The 16,583-nt window shown below is 41.3% G+C and overlaps 1 protein-coding gene across 10 annotated transcripts in view; it reads right to left on the bottom strand.

The window, feature by feature from the left end:
* Positions 1–16,583, bottom strand: part of mast4 (microtubule associated serine/threonine kinase family member 4) — a 106,432-nt gene that overhangs the window by 12,888 nt on the left and 76,961 nt on the right. For 4 of the 10 annotated variants that reach the window (XM_080510198.1, XM_080510200.1, XM_080510205.1 and 1 more), the window contains 15 exons: positions 14,685–14,773; positions 11,398–11,467; positions 11,183–11,203; positions 10,700–10,778; positions 8,617–8,771; positions 8,451–8,526; positions 8,156–8,365; positions 7,313–7,414; positions 5,045–5,177; positions 3,391–3,452; positions 3,190–3,281; positions 2,781–2,989; positions 2,496–2,634; positions 1,395–1,527; positions 1,139–1,304 (listed from right to left, as the gene is read on the bottom strand). In XM_080510198.1, coding sequence (XP_080366324.1) covers positions 1,139–1,304; positions 1,395–1,527; positions 2,496–2,634; positions 2,781–2,989; positions 3,190–3,281; positions 3,391–3,452; positions 5,045–5,177; positions 7,313–7,414; positions 8,156–8,365; positions 8,451–8,526; positions 8,617–8,771; positions 10,700–10,778; positions 11,183–11,203; positions 11,398–11,467; positions 14,685–14,773 — 1,736 coding nt within the window. The remainder of the gene's footprint in view (positions 1–1,138; positions 1,305–1,394; positions 1,528–2,495; positions 2,635–2,780; positions 2,990–3,189; positions 3,282–3,390; positions 3,453–5,044; positions 5,178–7,312; positions 7,415–8,155; positions 8,366–8,450; positions 8,527–8,616; positions 8,772–10,699; positions 10,779–11,182; positions 11,204–11,397; positions 11,468–14,684; positions 14,774–16,583) is intronic. The other 6 variants (XM_080510202.1, XM_080510203.1, XM_080510207.1 and 3 more) reach the window with 3 other exon arrangements.

Genomic DNA, 16,583 nt, shown 5'->3' with positions numbered 1-16,583 from the left:
AGCCGTGCCGCGCCATTCATTTCGGTGGCACAAATAGACGCCGTTATCCAACAACTCCACACAGGGTAATGCATCTAGTGACAAGATAAAAGCTCCTGTTTTCAAGATTAAGATTTTTCTTTTTTTTCTCTCTCTCTCTCCGCGCTGTCACCACAAGACTACAAAGGACTAGAGTAACAACATCATCGAATTATAACTTCACCGGTGCTCCTAAGTCAGGCGAAATCCACTTACGGCCATCTGTTTTTGTCCGCGCCTTCAGGGAAATCTCAGCCTTCAATAAACTGGAGAAACGTGCACACCAACTAATTCCATGTGGTCACTATGCAAATCTTTAATTCATATCTGAATGAGGTCTGGGAGTTTCTCCTGACGTGCTTGACAGCATCTAAACGCCAGCTGCTGTGAAACTTTGCCTAAAGCTCCTCCGGCAGCAGAAATTACGTCTCATCAAGTGTTACAGTTAACTGACTGAAGAAAAAAAAAAAAAAAGAAAAAAACAACTTTAATTTTCGTCTTTCAGAGGTAATATTGAAGGGGAAGACAAATGACGCAGTATTCGGATTTTGTAAATGAGAACTAAAGTGGATCGTTCTAGAGCTATAGACATTTGGGTTTTTCACCTATCGATAAACAGTCAAATCTCACAGTCATTTTATTTTCAGTCTTCAAGAATATTTTCCTCGTTCAAGCAAGCTACTTCAAGAAAGAACTGTTTGGATATTTTTTTGTTTTTTGGGGATTTTCCATGCCTCAAAATTAAGGTTCATTATAAATGCATTACTGTAATCCTTGCATTACGAACTGCAAGTTTTGCAAAAATGTACTTGACGAACCAACCAGTGTCCTTGAATGCTTGTCAGAATGACTGATCAATACTATGAAAAGTAGTTTCCTGACATCGCATTTATTTGAATGAATCTTGAGTATGAACTTTGCTTAAATAGCTCTCAGTCAGTGTTCTGCTGCGCTATTTGGCTGGAACCTCCTAGCCTTGTTTGATGAACACCACATTTAAAAAAAATATCCATGTTAAATTGAGAAATTAGATATGCATAATTAAATTTCACTGTATTTATACACTATGTATTAACGCAATGATAATAAAAAAAAAAAAAGTGTTTAATGTAGTACTGACCACTGATGACCTGCCCAAACAGCTCCTCTGGCGTATCACCAAAAAATGGCACGCAGCCCACGAGGAACTCGTAAAGGATGATTCCCATCGCCCACCAGTCCACCGGCTTCCCGTAGCCTTGTCTCAGGATCACCTCCGGAGCGATGTACTCTGGGGTCCCACACACCTGCACAGGAACACATTCAATATGGAGAATTTGGAGGGACAAAACTATTATGTCGGGCTGCACACACGCCTGTGGCTCAACAGCCATTACCTGCTTATCAGAGAACTCTCTGGCATCTTTCTCTATGTGGCCCTCGTACAGGTTGGTGGTCATGTTCATGAGTCCCACTTTGGAAAGACCGAAATCGGTCAGCTTGATGTGTCCCATCGAGGTCACCAGCAAACTGCCAGAGGAAGAGGGAAAAACATGGAACAGTCAATAATAAACAGAGGATCATTTTATTACAAGAGGTATTTATTTGGGTTACATAATCGCTCTCCGTGTATCACAAAAAAGTCAACCTTCTTCTGCTACTTCTTTTACGGGTCACCTCAGTGAATCCCCTGCCTCTTCTAATGTTGCACCAATAAATCACTTCATCAAGTCCTCAACTTTTTAAAATGCATTTGCCAACTTAAACTTCTCAGAGGTCACGACTGTCAAAGTAAAAAAAAAAAAAATAAATAAAATACTTAGCTTTTTCAGCAGCTTGATACCGAATTTGTGTTGGAACAGAATAGAAAATACTTTATGCATTTCAGAGGGAAATACTTTTTGTGATAAATAAAGCAAGTCTGACACTGCAGCGACCTGCTGAGTGATAGTGCATTTGTCTTGGTTGGTGAATAGCTTTGCTTGAACAGTGTCCAACGTCACTGCTGATGAATTATAACACAAAAACAAAGACACTTAAAATTTCCTTCGGAAATTTACGGTGGCATTGAAGCTGCAGTCGCATCAAACTCTGTTATTGACAGCGAAACCTCCTGCAGACCGTAAAGATTTATTCATAACATTTCTTTGCTTCTCGACGGCTGAATAAATACAGTGGAAACACTAATTATTCCAGCAATTTGGACTGTCTTAGTTCTTTTTTTGCATAAAATGAGGCAAAGATTATTAGTTCACCCTTCTACCACTAATAAACCCATTCATAACTTTAAATTGATTATAACCTCAAAATGTTGGGTTTTAAAGACATAAACTGATGCAGTTGTAAAATTCAAAATGATTTTGTGTCTATACTTGTGGCGTAGTTTGGGGAGAACCACGAAAGGCCAGGAAAATCTTTGCGTGAGCTCATCACCGAGAGGAACCATTGTCAATATAAAAACATTGATTCTCGCTGCTTTGAAACTCATGAGGTCTCACTTGTCCGGCTTGAGGTCCCTGTGGACGATGCCATAGTTGTGGAGATACTCCAGAGCCAGCACCGTCTCGGCGAAGTACATCCGGGCCATGTCCACTGGCAGCGGACCCATGTTCTTCAGGAGGGTGGCGCAGTCTCCTCCTGTGGTTCACAGAACATTTACATAGTGAGATATTTCACCGGGAATCAGGAGCAATGTAGAAATACAGGAAGGACTGAATCCGTTCTTGGACTGACCTACAGTCAAAAGTTAATAGCCAATTTTCAGTAACTCATTAACCACCGACCTTCGACGTACTCCATCACCATGCAGAGGTGCCGCCGCGTCTCAAAGGAGCAGTACATGGACACCACGAAGGGGTTCTCGGCGAAGGTGAGGATGTCTCTCTCCACGAAGGCCTGCTGGATCTGATTCCTCAGCATCAGGTTCTGCTTGTTGATTTTTTTCATGGCGAAGCGCTGCTTTGTTTCCTTGTGCCGCACCAGATAAACCGCCCTGTGGGACGAACGGTTACACTCAGGAACTAAATATAGAGAAACGGTTGTTAAGAAGACGTCATCAGACGTGATAGGCGAAGATCGGATGTGTTCTGTCACAGAGAGGCACATCTTTGTGGATTCACATATGATCGGGGCTGTAAGAACATCTGTCGTTTACAAGTTGAATCATCCGATTGTAAAATGACAGTACCGTACCCATAGGCGCCGTTACTGATGAGTTTTGTCATCTCAAAGTCCAATTCGCAGGGTTTGCGCCGGGACCGCAGGGCTGTGCTGAGGCTGTGAGACTAAGGAAACAAACACAAATAAGCCAAAACAAATGAAAGAGATCAAAATTGCGTATTTCACTGCACTGCCGGTGGTGATCGATACGGTGATCAATCTCGGGGCACTTACAGAGTCGTCTGTTTCGGGTGTTTCTGCGATCCCGCTGTCACAGCTGGTGAGCTGAGCGATTTCTACGGAGAATAAGAGAGAGTGTAAACAATTCATTCACAAACCGGCAAAAACTGATGCTGATTTATTAAAAAAAAAAAAAAAAGCAGTTGTTGATGCATTATAATTTCATGCAGGACGAGCGTTAACCAAGAGCAAAATAAAAAGTCAAGCAAACACAAATTTATTCACCAGGTTTGTGTGAGCTAAAGTCTCTGTGTGCATGTTTAGTGTATCCGTCAGCTCGTTACGGAGCCTGAACTATCTGAATTGCCTGAAAGATGCAGAACAAATGAGCCTTGATTGATTATAAAAGTGATCAGCAGTGTAACTTGTGAAACAAAGGGCCTTTGAAAACAACGGAAACGGCAAACCTGCTGTTTTTAATTCACTTATTAGGCTGAAGGTGCTGACTCGCGAGATAACCTGGATCGAGAATAAATTGGGCGGAAATCAAATCCGGCCACACAAACAACATTTCTAACACCCATTTAGAAAAACCACCACTCCAGAACGAGCGCTCATTAAAAACCACCTTGCATCTTTTATCTTATCCCCCCCCTTCCTTTTCTTCTTGTGCATGTGTGTGTGTGTGTGTGTGTGTGCAGCCATGCCAAAGTCCATGTGTGCCGTTCGGGTCGTCCCCGGAGAGCTTGTAAACACATTTCCAACGCCATTTAACATCTGTCCTTCCTCGTAGGTTTTGCTTGGAGCGCGTGAGGCTTTGAGCAAACGAAACACACGGGAGACCCCCGGGGGAAATGAGCGGGGAGAGGGGCTGATGAGGCCAGCCTGCGTGAATCTGTCTGTGGGGAGGCCATTCCTTTCTAATTAGTCATAATGAATGTTGTTGGTTAGTGAATCTGGAGAGACGGCGGGTCATTAGAAACCCGGTCTGTTCTGCAACAGGACATTACTCAAGAGTTGGCTTTGTCTTTCCCTTTCCACCACAACTCAATTCTTTCATTCCTTCACACAGCCGCGGTTCTCATTTCGCCGGATTTACAGCGCCGCTCCCTTCTAATTGGAAATACGGGAATTGCAAAGAAAATCATTACGACAAGAACAAAGAATAATTTAAATGCTGAAAAAGTTGGGGGAAGCACTAAAACTCTTTTTATTTCATTGTGTTTTTGCCACTTCGCGATCTTCAAAAATTTTAAGCTCGCTTTAATGTTCCCTTTGGGCCTTTTGCAGCCACCAAAACCATAAAAAAACAGATATCCATGGCATGCACAACACATAAATTTTATACCTTTATCTGTTAATCTTCACACTGAGATATGTATTAAGTTCAACAATATATTTTTTCTTTTAATTAACGTAATGTCAAAATACTTTCAAATATGATACAACTACTTTTCTCAGAATTTTAGATTACATTTTTTTTTTTTTTTTTTTTTGTTACTTCAAGTTTATAACACCATTGTCCTTTCAATACGTTGAGTGTTTTTGTCTTCCCGTTTTGCTCAATTCAATTAAAATCACCCAAAGTCTGAACACGTCGAAGTGTTTTCTGTTGGTCTCACTGTGAAGTGCAGCGTACCTCAGAGGTTTGTGTTTTTTCTTTTCTTATTCCCGATAATAATGATACTGAAGCGAGTCCTTCCTGTACCTTCCAGAGGATCGCGTGTGAGTCCCAGCTGGCTGATGATGTAACGAGGGATATCCGTCTTGATGCCCTGACCCTCTTTAGCGTGTCCCTCCGCGGCCTCCAAGAGGTGGTAAAACTCCTCCGGGTCGAACTCCTGCAAGACACGGCAACGCAACTTTGGTGCAAAGTGCTACTAACAACAACATAAGAGCACGAGTAACGAAGGATGCAACTGATTTTTTTTTGTTTTAATTGTGTGAACTTGTATCCTGAAATAGTAGTTGGACTGTTGTGGGGATGCTTGTTGGTGTGAAAGAACTTCATTATCGTATGTTTTCTCAATGTTAGTCACAATCAGCCATTCTCTCTCACACACACACTAATGACAGCTGCTACCAGGCCTCCGTTGGGAGAAATTTGGGGTTCAATGTCTTTCCAAAGAACACGACATATGGTTAAGGCAAGGGAGGAAATTTAACTACCATCATCACGACCCGTTCTAATGGATTTCACTCATGGAGTTCTTTTCCACTTCTTCAGCAGCCCCCAAAAGACTTCACATAGTTAAGTCACATTCACCCATTCGCAGACGGCTGCCATGCAAGATGCTCAATCCGCCCGCTGGGGTTCAGAGTAACGATCAAGGACACTTCCACATATGGACGGGGGAAACATACATCACCCCTGCAGAAGAACAACGTCCCGCTCAGCCAGAAAAGTTAATTGTTCCGCGTATTGAAAATCTGTGGGGTGAATGAAAGACTGAGGTCCATGCCAGAGGACTGTGAAGGAGCCTGAGGCCACAAAAGGAACGGGCAAAACAACTGCATGAGAGCACACGTTAATATTTCGAGCATGATTCTGCATCTCCATGGTGGTGCAAGGACAAGTATTGAACTAATCAGTTTTGTCATACAAAGTTTGAGGTCTGCATTCTGAATGCAGAAGCACATATGAACACATATGTCCACCGACAAAATATGAAATGGTATTGCACCATTTTATCTGGCTGAGCTTTACCTTGTGCTTTGCATTTGCAATAACATAATCATTCCATTGAAGGATAGTGTACAAAGATGAGAGTCGAATTCATTAAACGGTTAAAAGTTCAACACAGATTTGGCTGTTGGTCATGATAAAGGCAGTAATTCCTATTTTAAACATTGTTGTGGATCTGTGAATCTTAGGCAGGCCTGTTCAGTCTGGGCTTTCAAAGCCAGTGTATTTCTGTATATTTTTTCCATGTGCTTAATCTTTATTTCATACATGTATGCACATCACCTTGTTTAAATGTGGATATAAATAAAAGTATTATTAATGAGTGTGGGGACTTGTGTTTGAACCCCAGTTGGAGCAGGAGGAGCATCTTCCTATGGGACAAGTTGTAATGACTTCCTGTGGTGACCTCTGGGAATAATCTATCTTTGCTTCTGTAAAATAATGTACGCGTCTATATAAAACGTTGATGTTGGGAAAAGCTAAATGGGAACAGAACAGCCCAGACCCTGTTTAGACGTCTCAGTCACGCCTTCTGGTTCATGCTGCGTTCGTCCCTGGAGCCGTTTCAACGCATGCCAAGTTGAACGGAAGTATTTAGCCTTCAGAATGAACTGCGCCCATGTCAATCCTGAACACCGAAGCACACAAACGGATGATAAATAACCGATCTCCGGTGTTTTTTGGAGTTTATTTTCTCAAATCATGTGTGCATAAGGTGACGCGATTTGTGTAAATTACAGCATGTAAATGACAGGCAAGAATCTTGCTGCAAACACAACAACTGCGCGTCAACTTTCATGTCTGTGTGACAAACCTGTAAGCGAACAGTTAGACACACAGTCACTGACCATCTGGCAAATGTAAGTTCAATATTCGCTTTGCTGCGCTGCTTTTCGGTCTCTCCCTGCTCCTGAGGGACACGTCGAGCTGTTTAGCTGCTAAACGCACCATGATTTGTCAGTCTGTGCTGAGACGGTAGAGTCAAAGGTGTTTGTTGGTCTTTTTTCCTGCAGCTGCCTGCTGCAGAACGACGAATAGAACAATGAGCCAAAACCCTCCATGAAACCACAGAAGCACAAGGGAAGCTGTGGAGTCCAGATATCATCAGGGAGCTTCTGAATCCGACAATAAAATGGTCGATTGTAACCCTTTTCACCTTTATTTCAACTAGAGGTGAAACAGGAATCAGTGGAAAAGCACTGAGACGGTGCAGATGATCGTAGTAAATAAGAGTTTGTGACTGAGATGCTCTGAAGTTAAATGGTGCAGAAATCGCACGTGGCAACTCACCAAACATTCAAGCAGTCGTGCGGGTCGGGCGATGATGATGAGAATCTTCTTCACCAGCTCCCTGATGAAGTTCACCTCTTCACTCTCTGACCTCTCGGTGGACTGCACAGAAAACCAGTCATTTGACCAACTTAGTTAATGATCTCATTTTACATGTGACCTCTATTAATCACATCACTGTGCAACATGAGACTTTTCTGAAAAAAAATATTGAAGATGTTCAAACGCTGAAGTTTCCTCCAATCCTCTTTTTTTGTCTAATAGAAGATCCATTCATTTCAGAGGATTAAAAATAGTTATGGATTTACAGAGTATACCAAATGAAAAACCTGAATTCAACTATATACTTTTTAAGTAACCAAGATCTTGTTTAATAAAACGATTACAATTTTACTATTTAGGCAAAATACCACATCAAATATTGAATTTTTAAGGGGAGGTCACTTGACATACAAAAGAATGGAAATATTAAAACATTATAATATAAAAAAGACAGTTGCCACAAAAAAAATTACATTTTCAAATGATCTTTTCCATGACTATCATTATATATATATATTATTATATAATTGCTAACTTAACCAGGCAATACATTGAAATCTCGGCAAGAAGGGGCAAACAATGAAAGTGTCCAATAAATCAAATGTTTTTTTCACCAATATATTTGGGATTACAGAAAATTTAGTAAGCGTCAGAAATTTCTAAATCATGTTAAGCGCCATGCAAACAAAAAAATTAAGAAATACCGCCGATTAAAAACGAAGGAAACCATATAACGTCAACCAACGATAATCTGAGATAGTTTCTTCTGAAGTCCTGTGTGATGCCTAACGAGTCACTCACCTCCTGAACGAGCCTCTCCAGCTTGTCGGTGAGTTCGCAGAAGTAGCTGGAGGTGATGAGTCCGAGGCGACTCTTTTCCAGGCAGTCGCGGGCCAGTTCAATTATCTGGTGGTGGGCGAAGCCGAGCACGCCATCTGCCAGCGGGAGGACGGTCTCCGGAGAGTTGCTGCGGATGATGTCCTCGATCCTCTCCTCCATCTGAGCCGTGGCCTGCAGAGAGGAGGCACGGAGCGGGTTTTGGTGGGATGATTAATGAGCGGACACGGCTGCGGCAAACCCTCCCGCCGCCGCATACCTTCGGAAAACGCTCCTTGTACACGTGATTCATCATGATAATCTCGTGGTCGTAGCACGACGGAGATCTTCCAGGACTGCGAGATGAAAAAACAGAATTTGAGAAGCTTAGTGGCGACGAGGTGATGCACGTCCGTGTGAGAGTATTTGTGAAGAATGATCTTTACCTGAGGCTGCGCGAGCGGGGTCGCATGGCTGTCGCTCTGCGGCATTCATCCCCGGAGATGCTCTCGGTGCAGAAGTGCTTGGAGAGGAAGTGCAGTTCATCGGGCGTAGGCTGGAAGGGCAGCTGGTGCAGCTTCTCCTGTGATGAACAGGATGACTGGAAATGAAACAAATATATATTCAACATGAAAAGAAAAAAAAAAGGAGATGTTTTTTTTGTTGTTGTTGTTGTTGTTCTTATGTGGATTTAAAAGAAGCAGCATGACACGTTTTGTTTTCCTCCTGAAAGCTACATTGATAAAAAGTCCAACTGCTGTACAAATCAACTGGCTCGTCGAGAGAATAAAACTTTTTTCCATCGACAAGAAGCATTTAAAACAATTTAAATATCATTGATACAGTGATCTCAATCTAAACAAAAACAAAGAGTCAGTCTGTGTCAAATAAGCAGACTTGATAGGATTTTTCACAGATCCTCTTTTTGGATTTGATTCACATTTATTACAAATAATCTCAGCATTACCAATAACTAGTGTGCAAAATTATAACCTTGTATCTTCTTTAGTTTCCAAGATACTGTAAGTATGCTTTAAAAAAAATTTTGCTTTTGTAAAAGCTGCACTTTGACAGAAAGTGACTGGGACATTTATTTCCACTAGAAACTAAAAAGGTTCAGCAGTGTGAGGCACCTGGAGTAAAAAAAGCACATTAGGCTGATGATGAAGAGAAAAAGCAATGAATGGAAATGCACGACACCCCAAACAAGCGCAGAGATAAGAATAAGGATAGGAGTTATAAGGTGATAAAGAAATATTACAGAATGAATGCATATATGTGTCGCGCACCTGCATTATAAAAATGAAGAGTCGTGACTAATGCAACTTTGAATGAGTAAACTCAGTAATTATGAAAACCAAAATATTTGTGCAACAAAGAGGAGCCGTCGCATTTTCTCAAAACCTCCCATTCTCCCAATCTGAAGGGTTAGAAATTTGCACACGAGCCGCTTGGTGCGTTCACCCGATGAGAAACGTTTGTAGGATGCTCAGCAGGGAATCCTTTGTTGATTTCACACAGATTGACCCTGTTACACAGTTAACACATCACACAGAAAAACCAAGACGGACAAAACTTTAAACAACAATAGCCAGGCAAACTACAGTGTTGGTATTTGACTGAGGTCGTTTTGAGAGACCAGAGCCTGTTTCCTTCGATGCCGTCAATAGCAGGAAATGCCCGCAAAGCTGAACAGAACCTCAATTGAAAATTCACATTACAGCTTCAGTAAGAGTGTCGTCTGTTCACGCACAAGCTATGAAACGTATCTCATTTAAGGGGTAGAGAGGAGCGTCATCTTGCAGACAAAAGGAGACGCAGATTGCACGTGTGCGTTGGGTTTCATGTTGACTCTAGGAACAAATGTTTTCCTCTCGTACAGTTTGTTCACAAAGCCTCTCCATATGCAGCATCAGACGAGCTGTGACCGCAGTGAACCGCGTGCGCGTACGCACACAAGTAAACACACACACACACACAAGCTAACGCACACACACACAAACGGAGCCAAAACCATGAGAAACACTGGGCTTCGTGTTCAAGTCGCTTTTGGCTGCACCGACGGGGCTCGGCCTAGAAACCCACATATCGCTTCACCGAGTGTCATCGTCAATGACGCCGTTGTGACTCTGGTCATCAGAGTTACGTAACCAACATTTCGAACACTGAAGTTTCGACCTCCGTCTTGTCTCCTCACTTTGCTCAAATCGGTTTTCCTGGAATTGGTACAAGCTTTGATGGATTTGATCAGTTTTGAACTGAAGCCTCTGAAGTGGCTGTGTGGCATTGCTCGAGAAGATTAGACACTCTGGTTTCTGGTTCCTCACAGATCAAGAACAAAACTAATGGAATATCTCAAGTTAAATCATTAATCTTGCAGCCCCTCCATAAGTGCATGCTGACCTCGAAGTACCCGTTATTATTGAAACTGGAAACAACTGTTTACCTCCGAGGCATTAATCTGTGGGAATTACTTTGGCGATGATCGCATCGACTCTGCATCTCGTAAATAAGTAGCAGGATGCTTACAGAGACAGTGGAGCTGGGCGTGTTGGTTCCATATCCAGAGGAGGGAAGGGAGGCCAACGACCAGCGGCGACCATCAGTCCTGTTACAACACAGCACAGAGAAAGCAGCCACGCTCCATAATCCATGAAACAACGGATCATTGCAACACAGAGCATCTTAAAGTGTCTCTAAATGGGAAGAAATTGTGTCTGAACAGAAGACGGGTTTCTATTAAAACATGCGACAACAGCGAACATCCTAAAGACCACAAGTGCAGATGAATGGAAAACCTCCACTGAAATAGTTTTACAGTAGATTGTTTTAGTAACGTTTAAGTACACACAGAAAAAGCACAAACTAAAGGGGGTGGGGGACCTAAAAAACTCAAACTAAACGTAAAAATGGCAGATATTTGGACGTGTGATAAAATAAAGGAGGAAGGGTTTTAATGTTGGACATGAAGTGATGGAGTTTTAAGGCCAAACAAATCTAACATGGAGTTACCTGTCTGCTCTGTGGCAATGACTGTGGATTATAATAAAACAAAAATACACAATTACATGGCATCATGTTCAGAAATGGTCCAAAAATAAATATGTTATTGGTGCTCATTCTGAATGGAATAGAGAAAATATTTATCAAAGAAAACAATGGCTACAAACCAAAACAAGAATGTTTTGGGGGTTTCTTTTGCAGAGAAATACTGAAGTTCAGGTTACCTTCGTGCAAAGGAGAAATGAGCAGAGGCACTCGGAGAGAAATTTCTGGGACTGTCTTGTGGGCTTGTTCCTGCAATAAAGAGCACACAAAAAGAAGGAACAAATTAATTTAAAAGAGGAACGTCAACAAGAAAATGTGTAAAAAAGTAAAAGCAAATTAAGCTACTTTCATCATCTACTAATGCATGTATGAAAATAACCTGTACGAGGTAATTTCCCCCCATTTATTTAACTATGCAGAAGATGCACCAATGCAAACACCACAACATGAATGCAGAAGCAGTAACACAATTGTGTTGCTAAAAATAAATGATTTTGTAACTGCGAATACCTACGAAGCCACGTACTGCAACTTGTAAAGCCTGCAACAGACGCAAGTGAGCAGCTGGTTTAGAGCGCCTGTTTACACAGGGAGAGCTTTTATGTTGACGGACTGACTCCTACAGAACTTTATGATATGTCACCGCATATATTCATCATAAATCATAGATTGTTCAAACCTTCCCATCAAAAACATCAGTCAAGAAGCAAAAACCATAACTTGGTAACTATGGTTACTACATCAGCCCTCTGCTCTATACATTAATATGAATATTTAGCATTCGTGTTTTGGCTTTTGCATTCAAGACATCTTTTTCTGAGGATATAATCACATTTTTGCATTGGTTTCCCCGCTTTTTCACCCGTGTTCTGCTTACTGCATTGATATTGTGACATTTTTCACTTGTTTTGTGGCTTTTGTATTCTTTAATTTTAACCATTGCAAACATTCAAATGTTAAGTTTCTACCGACACACTGACATATAGATGCATCTCCTCAGGATCTTTAATCATCAACTTAATTCATACAAACCATTCACTACCATATACTTTCCCCTGGACAGCGTTTTCACTTAAAATGCACATCGTCGATGCACATTTTCCTACTTTGGCTCCACATCAAGTGCGATCTCTCATCCCACCTCCCACTTGCGTAGTAAAAATCAGCACACTTGGACCAACTCATGTTAAAAAGCCTCCTCGTTTTTCACACAGCGCGCAAAGACGTGTCTGAGTGTGGAGCAGAGTTTACTACCCTCACGTCACCGAGCTGAAACGGCTGAGCTTCTGAGAGGCAGTGAATGGCTTTGTAAGTGCGGTGGTTGTAAAACTGTAAAAGCCTGACAGGCACTCAGCAAAACGGCCCCAAAATGCAGTTTAGCTTCTGCTGTTAACCTTTCCCAATGGGGACAAAAAGAAAAAAAACATCAAATAATACCTTTTTACAATTTTATAGACATGATGCAAAAGTTCGACATAGGAATATTATTATTTTTTCGCATATAATGTACGATTTCCTACATATAAAGTCCATTTAGGGACCTTTAACTGTCGACCAGGTGGAACAGAAATAAGTGGTGCCTTTTCAAGAATAAATCAAAAGAAAGACATCTAAAAGGAAAAACTTGGTTAAAAATAAAAAGGTAAAACACACCCCAACTAATGGTTTTAGAAAGTTTATGAGGCAGAGACAAATTTGCAAATTTTGTAAGTAAAAAAATGTGAGTCAAGAGCTTCTCTATTAAAAAAAAAAAAAAAGTAAAAATAAAATGCTGAGCAGGAAGTTAAAGGGTTAAAAGTGTGCAACCATGACCAAAACAAAGAGGAGTGGTGGGAAAGCAGGAGGAAACCTTCACGAAGATATTTGTTTCTGTGAGGCAATCAGAAATAAAAACAAACAAACAAATACATCAATATAATAAAAGTCTCCAGCGCTACCAAATAAACTCCATAAAGTACTGGTGAGAACCTGAGGTGGCTGTAAAACTCAAGTGGGTACAAATCTAAAAAGGGTTTTATAGAGAGAGACATACAATAACCTTATCAAAACTAAAGTGCTGAATTGAAAATACAAATTTCTTTATTTAAATAAATAAATAAAGCTTTGTATCAGTAGAGTGGATCGTCTTACGATCACAAAGAAGAGGTGGAACAATCTGCATGGCAGCTGCTCTCCTTTGTGTACAACTGTGTTTGGTTGGATGTCACTTTGAAACTGCAGAAGTGGTGATGTGGGGGGGGGGGCTTTCAAACTCCAATTATGAGTTGTGTTTTCACCTATTATGAAGGAATAAACCAACAGTCCAGCATTAGTCAGATATAATTATGTCCCCCACCGAGGGAAAGACCAAGTAATTAATTAGCCAGAAATTACAATGCGACCACCTCCTGTGATGACAAAGACGAGCCTTTTCCATACTGAGACATAATGACAGAGCCACCGAGGCTTGTTAGTGATGAACGTCACCTATTTAATTGCACTATTATCTTAATCAGATCTGGTTCAAGATGATAACCTCTTCCGTTGGGAGTTATGCTGCACCTGGAGAGACGGATTCTCTATCTACTGTCGGGAGCCAGAAAGGAAAAAACAGGAAATATGGTTTAAGGTCTTCTATGGCAGTATTTGTTATCATGAACAAAGGCTGCAGAGCTTTAAAAAAAAAAAAAAAATGAACTGAAAAGAAGAAAAAAAACTCTAAATCAAGAGGAAGTTAATTACCGGACATCGTCGGTGCACATACGTCAGCGCACCTGGTGATAAAACTACTCTGAAAAGATGTTTTTCTCTTACCTTTGGGACCAATATTACGTCTGAGCCACAGTGTTAAGTCGTCCCACATCTGGACAAACTCATTAGCTGGAACGCCGGGGCTTTCGGAGTCCGAATCCATCTTACAGACGGCGCTCCGTCGCGAAGCTGCGATGCAGACTAAACAGTGCGAGTGGCGGCTCTGCTTGCGCTGACCAATGGCAGGAAATAAAACGCCCTGTGGTAAATGAGGCCTCCACTCCCTCTGCCTCTGTGCATTTCCCCTCTGCAGGCCACCACTTCCTCCCCCGAAACAATCACTGCTTCTTAATTCACCCCTGATTCTCAAAAAAAAAAAAAAAACCCACTGAAAACGCCATATTAATAACACAGAATACCATCCTTATTATCAGGTTTTAATGCTTCCTTATCACTTTGCACCTGATGTCAGGGTCAAGCAGCAGAACCTACTGTCTGCATTAGTGTCTTTTTAATCACTATATCAGGATAACAGACGATTTTTGACATGTGAATACAGACATATACTCCACTGATACAAAAAAACAACAAAAAAACTCGAGAGTATTCTTTGAGTTGTTTTCAATCCTTTATGCATCACACAATAGACTGAATTCCTGTCTGAGAACACTGTGAGGGAACGGCTCCACCTCTGTGCACGCTGGGAGATTGTTCCCAACACTGGACACACACTCACCTGTGAGAGATGACAGAGGGGAGTGAGGTCGAGGTAAACCTGAAGACTGACCGCTTCCGATCAGGCTTTTTCTGTTGCTCGTCCTGCAACTGGAAAACCACAGAGAGACAGACATTAGAGAGGAGACGCCGTTAAACACGCAAATTCAACTTTGGGCCTCAGATAATGGATGTTTGACCTCTTTAAGCCTGGAGGCTTTGTTAAAGTATTTAATGCTGCACAAGTTTACCTATTACAGAACATTTTGTCCACACATTTTGTTATTTGATGAAAAAGGCATTATATTAAAATGTATCATAAAAATAATGCATCTGGCAGAAGGTAAAATGAGAACAACACACAATGTTCCTGGTTTTAAAATGTAAAAAAAAAAAAAAAACATTTCGTGCTTTGTTTGTTTTGCTGATTTCATACACGTTTGTATCATTAAGGCAAGTAAATAAAAATGTTATTCTAAAATTTCACCATCATCAATATGAGTATTTAGGGTTTTAAGTTTTCACTTTGCATTTTCTTAGTTACCGATGAGGATCATTTCTGATCATAAAAAACTGGACGTTTCGAAACAAAACTGGACCAAAAAGCAAAATAAGGGAAAATTGGAATTTAAAACAAAAGTATGCACATCATGGTAATCAAATGTAATAATTCATGTAATAAATGTATGCTGCATACTGTAATTTTGCTGTTATTTCTTTATTTTTTTTATAAAGAAAAATCACCCTCCCAATTTTGTTTTGTTAAAAAAAAAAAAAACATACATGATCTCCATTTTCTTATTAATTCCCTGAACAAGCCTGAAGCATCTCAAAGCATGACCTGCCTTTGTGATGTAAACTAACATGCTTTATCACCGCAACTAATTTCTTGTCCTCAACAATTAAGATGGAAAAGATTGATCAGATCTTCTATAGGCACAACCAACATACCCAGCCCGATAACTCATCCCACAAATGCATTTTCTTCACAGGGAAATACTCTGGCTTTCCAAAAGCCTTTTCCACAAGTATTGACCAAGTCGTTTGTTAACAGCGCCTCAGTCAAGTCGAGATGATGGAAGCACTGTTTCTTTGCAGGATTCTAAGAGTAAACTTAATAAATCCTTCCTACTCTAAAAGACTGATATCATCTATTATTATTGTTACAAAACTGAGTGAATCGCTAATAAAGCGTCAAGTCAGTTGTCCTTCAGATAAACTCCTCCCGGCATGAGGGGCTCACGTGGCTCGACAGTGTTGCGTCCAGAGGCGGACACTAAAAGCATCTTGGTTCAGAACCCAAAACGCTGATTGTATGCAGACTGTTCCTAGTGTGATATGTCTCCCGGTCGTGGTTAAACTGACTCACGATGCTCTGATCAACAAAATGAGTCATAAATGAAGCCCGTTTTCTTTTTCTCACTTTTATCTAACCTTGAGAGAAACATAAATTATTTCCATGTAGAAGCAGCTTCGGCGTTGAGCGGCCTGCTTAGCGCCCGGGTTTATAATTTCAAATCAGAGTGCCGTCAGTGGAAACGCATAAAGCCGGAGGAACGTGAATTCACTTCAAGGTCAGAAGAGTCAATGACATCCTGTTACATAACCTCCGCCGAGACGAACCATTCTCCACATTTTTCGATAAATGACTTTTCATCCGGCAAACACGAGCAAACGCATTTCTCCCCGAGAATGTTTCTGTACGAGGAGTAAAAGACAACAGAGACGGGAGATGAGACCGCCGGTGTCCGAGAGAAACGCCGTCAGTCAGTCACGACGACCAAATTCACGTCGGCTTCTGCAGCGGTGCAGAGACGAGCCTTCGTCTTTGTGTCAACGCTGCGGCGGCGCAGCATCTACAGGTGTCACTGCAGAGCTCTCGGAGCCTCTGTGTCGCAGCAGCCAACAGCAAAGCGCTTTG

The sequence above is a fragment of the Blennius ocellaris genome (genome assembly GCF_963422515.1).
Source record: "Blennius ocellaris genome assembly, chromosome: 15".
In the NCBI taxonomy this organism is placed as follows: Eukaryota; Metazoa; Chordata; class Actinopteri; order Blenniiformes; family Blenniidae; genus Blennius; species Blennius ocellaris.
The sequence above is the reverse complement of the archived record's forward strand: the minus strand, read 5'-3'. Positions and strand labels throughout refer to the sequence as shown.